Source organism: Triticum dicoccoides, chromosome 4B, assembly GCF_002162155.2.
Source record: "Triticum dicoccoides isolate Atlit2015 ecotype Zavitan chromosome 4B, WEW_v2.0, whole genome shotgun sequence".
NCBI lineage: Eukaryota > Viridiplantae > Streptophyta > Magnoliopsida > Poales > Poaceae > Triticum > Triticum dicoccoides.
Window position 1 is genome coordinate 4,392,887 of NC_041387.1, and position 3,133 is coordinate 4,396,019.

At 45.5% G+C, this 3,133-nt stretch overlaps 1 protein-coding gene across 2 annotated transcripts; it reads right to left on the bottom strand.

Annotated features, from left to right (window-relative positions):
- Positions 1 to 526: 526 nt before the first annotated feature.
- On the bottom strand, positions 527 to 2,688 carry LOC119294499. Of its 2 annotated transcripts, XM_037572695.1 has the most exons (4): positions 2,288 to 2,688; positions 2,101 to 2,217; positions 1,120 to 1,250; positions 527 to 937 (listed from the first exon to the last, which is right to left on the bottom strand). In XM_037572695.1, exons 1-4 carry the CDS (start codon positions 2,437 to 2,439, stop codon positions 933 to 935), a joined length of 405 nt encoding a protein of 134 aa, XP_037428592.1. In that variant the 5' UTR covers positions 2,440 to 2,688; the 3' UTR covers positions 527 to 932. The 2 variants fall into 2 exon arrangements, with proteins under 2 accessions (XP_037428592.1, XP_037428591.1); XM_037572694.1 differs by lacking the exon at positions 527 to 937 and having other exon boundaries at positions 1,018 to 1,250.
- Between the last annotated feature and the right edge of the window lie 445 nt (positions 2,689 to 3,133).

Genomic DNA, 3,133 nt, shown 5'->3' on the forward strand with positions numbered 1-3,133 from the left:
GTGGTTATTCCAGGAGGAAAACACCAGTAAAGACAACACATCATCTTTGGGCTCGTCGGGCGCCAGCATGTGGGCATGCTGCTCTTGTTACTGAACTTCGGTTTCTTCTTCGTCTTCAGATAGTTGCTCTTCGTCGAGTAAACAAGACCAGCGTAGCTGCTCCAGGGAGATTTCCATCCACGTTTCCTCTGTTTCGACCATGGATGGCCGGACCACCTCCTTCTGATGGCGCAACTGCGTTAGTATTTCTGGGAACACCAACACCTCATGGTGTCGTGACACTGCTGGGTCAAAAGCGAGGAACAAGCCTTTGCAATACGTTACTGACGACGGTGGGGACGGCAGACGGGCACACCTTACCGTCGCCGGATTGCACACGCAATAATAGTTATAGCTTTTTTGGAGGAGCAGGAGACCGTTGCAGTGATCCATCACAGAGGCCCAGTGATGCTCAAAGACAGGGTACCGGAAGACAGTGATGCTCAAGTTTGGGACAACCAAATAACCAACTGCAGGCCCTCAAATGTGCATCTAAATGATAATTGCGTTCAATTTAAAATTCAATAGCATAAGCATAACCTCTACAGACGTTGAGAAAAAAATTGATGTGCAGGAAATAAATTCAGACAAACACCACGGTGTTTCCTGCTTGTGTTTTTACCTCCAGTGTTCTTCTTGCTAAACTATGCTTTGAGGCATCTTCAAATTCTTTGATATTGATGTTGTTTTATCGTCCAAATGCCTAGATGCTGTTGATTGACATTGATGTTGCCATTTTTGCCAAGTATGGTGGTTCTCTCTTGGACTTGCAAGGTTCTCTTTGGACTACTTTGAGGAGGTCACCTTTAATTCATTTGGATCAGGATCACCCAGCTAGCTAACTTCATGTGGGTGATGGGTTGATTCCTTACCGTAAAAAACGATTGCAAAGTTTAACCTACCAAAAAAATGAGGCATCCATGTAAAAAGATTGACCAAGGAACATACATCCATGTGGCGCTAGATGAGTGGCCAGTGTAAAGTTCCAACAGAGCAACAAGGTTGAAAAGAACAAGGTTCAGAACTTAAATGATGTCTCCACTCTCCAGTTTAAATTCAGTAACAAGGGAGAGCAAAAACCTTTTGCTGCTGCTGGAGGAGAACGGAGAAGGGCGGTTGCTTGATTGCAGAACGTGAGCACACTCATGACGTTGGGCGTTGTTTCGTTAGCAGTTCGTCGGACCGGGCGACCAAGGGTGCACATCATATGCCTGTGAAGATCAGCAAGCAAGTGGTGTGCTGAAACGAATGGTGATGAAGTAGGGGATACATGCGTGCATGATGATGCAACATTTTCTGATTAAATGCAGTCTAGACTGACTTTTAGACTGATTTTCAATCAAAATTGAAAATAGCTACACTAAGTTTCAAAATAGAAAATACACTTCTCAGTTTTACAGACTGAAAATTACTGTATGACAGTACAAAACTTGCTTGCAATAAAATCCCAACGCTCTAAAACTGAAACTTTAACTGACATTTAGACTGAATTTTTACTCCAAGAGTTTTTATATTCAGATCACTTTAACTGAATTTTAGATTGAATTTTAAACTTTCTTGCAATAAGCTTGTAGTACACTTTATATAAAGATCAGGATCCAAGCTCTAAAATTGAATTTTTAACTGAGTTTTAAAGTGAATTTTTACGACTGCACCTGTTTCAATCTCAGTTTCAGAAAGTTTATATTCAGATCAGGAGACTGACTTTTAAACTGACTTTATATTCAGTTTCAGGTAAGGACATCAGAAATCTACAGCAGTGAGGCCAATTCTACATCATCTGTGACAGAGATTCTACGGCTGTGTGGCCAATTCTACAACATGTGTTTCAGAGAATCTACAGCAGTGAGGCCAATTCTATTGTGTGGCAATTCTATTGTAGCAGCCCAATCAATTCTACTCAAGCAAAGAATCTGTAGTACTCAAGCAAATTTGTAAGCAAGCAATGAATCAGTATGCAAGCAAACGTGTACTCAAGAAAATCTGTTGTCCCGAGGCCAATCAGTATGAAAGCATCTGTGTAAGCAAGCAAAGAATCTACAATACCGACGAGGAACAGACCTTGAGGTTGGTGTGCTTGGCGGTGGAGTCCTAGAGCGGATGGAGGAACATGTCGGAGCTCGCCGCCACCATCCCGCCGCCGCTGCTGCGTGGGCCGTAGCCACGTCGTAGTCAGACCTGTGTTGATGCTGGATGAGCATGACGAAGGCGGCCAGGTAGCCGCGGCTGCAGGAGATGAGCTCCTCACCTGACGACAAGCAGCAGCAGCCCCGTGCAGGCGACCGGCAGAAGTAGCTCTGTCGCGCCGTATTGGTACTCTCCGCCGCAGACTGAGCACGACCGCTGCAGATCGAAGAGCCGGAGGGGGAAAATCGGATTTTTACCGATGCGGAGGGACATGCGAGAGGAAGAGAGCGCCGGTAACGCGCGCAAGGGAGAGGGCGCCGGCGCTGGGGAGGGAGAGGAACTGTGGGGGAGGGGGAGGAGGCGCAGGCAGCGTGGAGCTGCGCGGAGGGAAACGGCGTCGGTGGTGCCGGCCGGTCGGAGAGGAAGGAGGAAGAGAGCGACCACGCAGAGGGACTTCGGGTTCGGTCGGGAGAAGGCTGAGGACTAAATTGCAAAATGACAGCTGCGACATGAATTTCGGGACGGAGGGAGTAGCTGTCTTCCGGTACCCTGTCTTTGAGGACTAAATTGCAAAATGACGGCCGGATTAACGATGGACGTGGTAGATAGATATAATAGTAGTTAGATCGAGCCCGTGACCGACTTCAATTAGCAGCCAGCTTACGTTACGTGTCGACTTCGATTCCTACGCATACACACATGTATGTATACCTTCTTAGGAAGTTCAGTTGGAACAAAGTGTCACAAACAACTGTGTAAGTACAATACAAACAACGACAGCTCACGACAGCTCATGTGTTTTAATTTTCTAGAACTTTTTGGAGAAAAAAAATCAATCATGCATAACGCAGACGCTAAAAAAATCTATCGTATAACATTTTGATACCTTTTTAGGGTCCCAAAGTATCTTCTCTCTTTGTGTGTGCATTTTTCCCACATGATATACGAAATTACTGCATTTTGTTTT

What these genes read in the sequence shown, in the direction of transcription:
- LOC119294499 (XM_037572694.1), bottom strand. Translation starts at nt 2,439, where the DNA reads ATGTCCCTCCGCATCGGTAAAAATCCGATTTTCCCCCTCCGGCTCTTC. An exon ending in CTGCTGCTGCTTGTCGTCAG is followed by an intron (nt 2,218 to 2,287) that starts GTGAGGAGCTCA and finishes GCATCAACACAG; the next exon opens with GTCTGACTACGACGTGGCTA. An exon ending in CCAAGCACACCAACCTCAAG is followed by an intron (nt 1,251 to 2,100) that starts GTCTGTTCCTCG and finishes TGATCTTCACAG; the next exon opens with GCATATGATGTGCACCCTTG.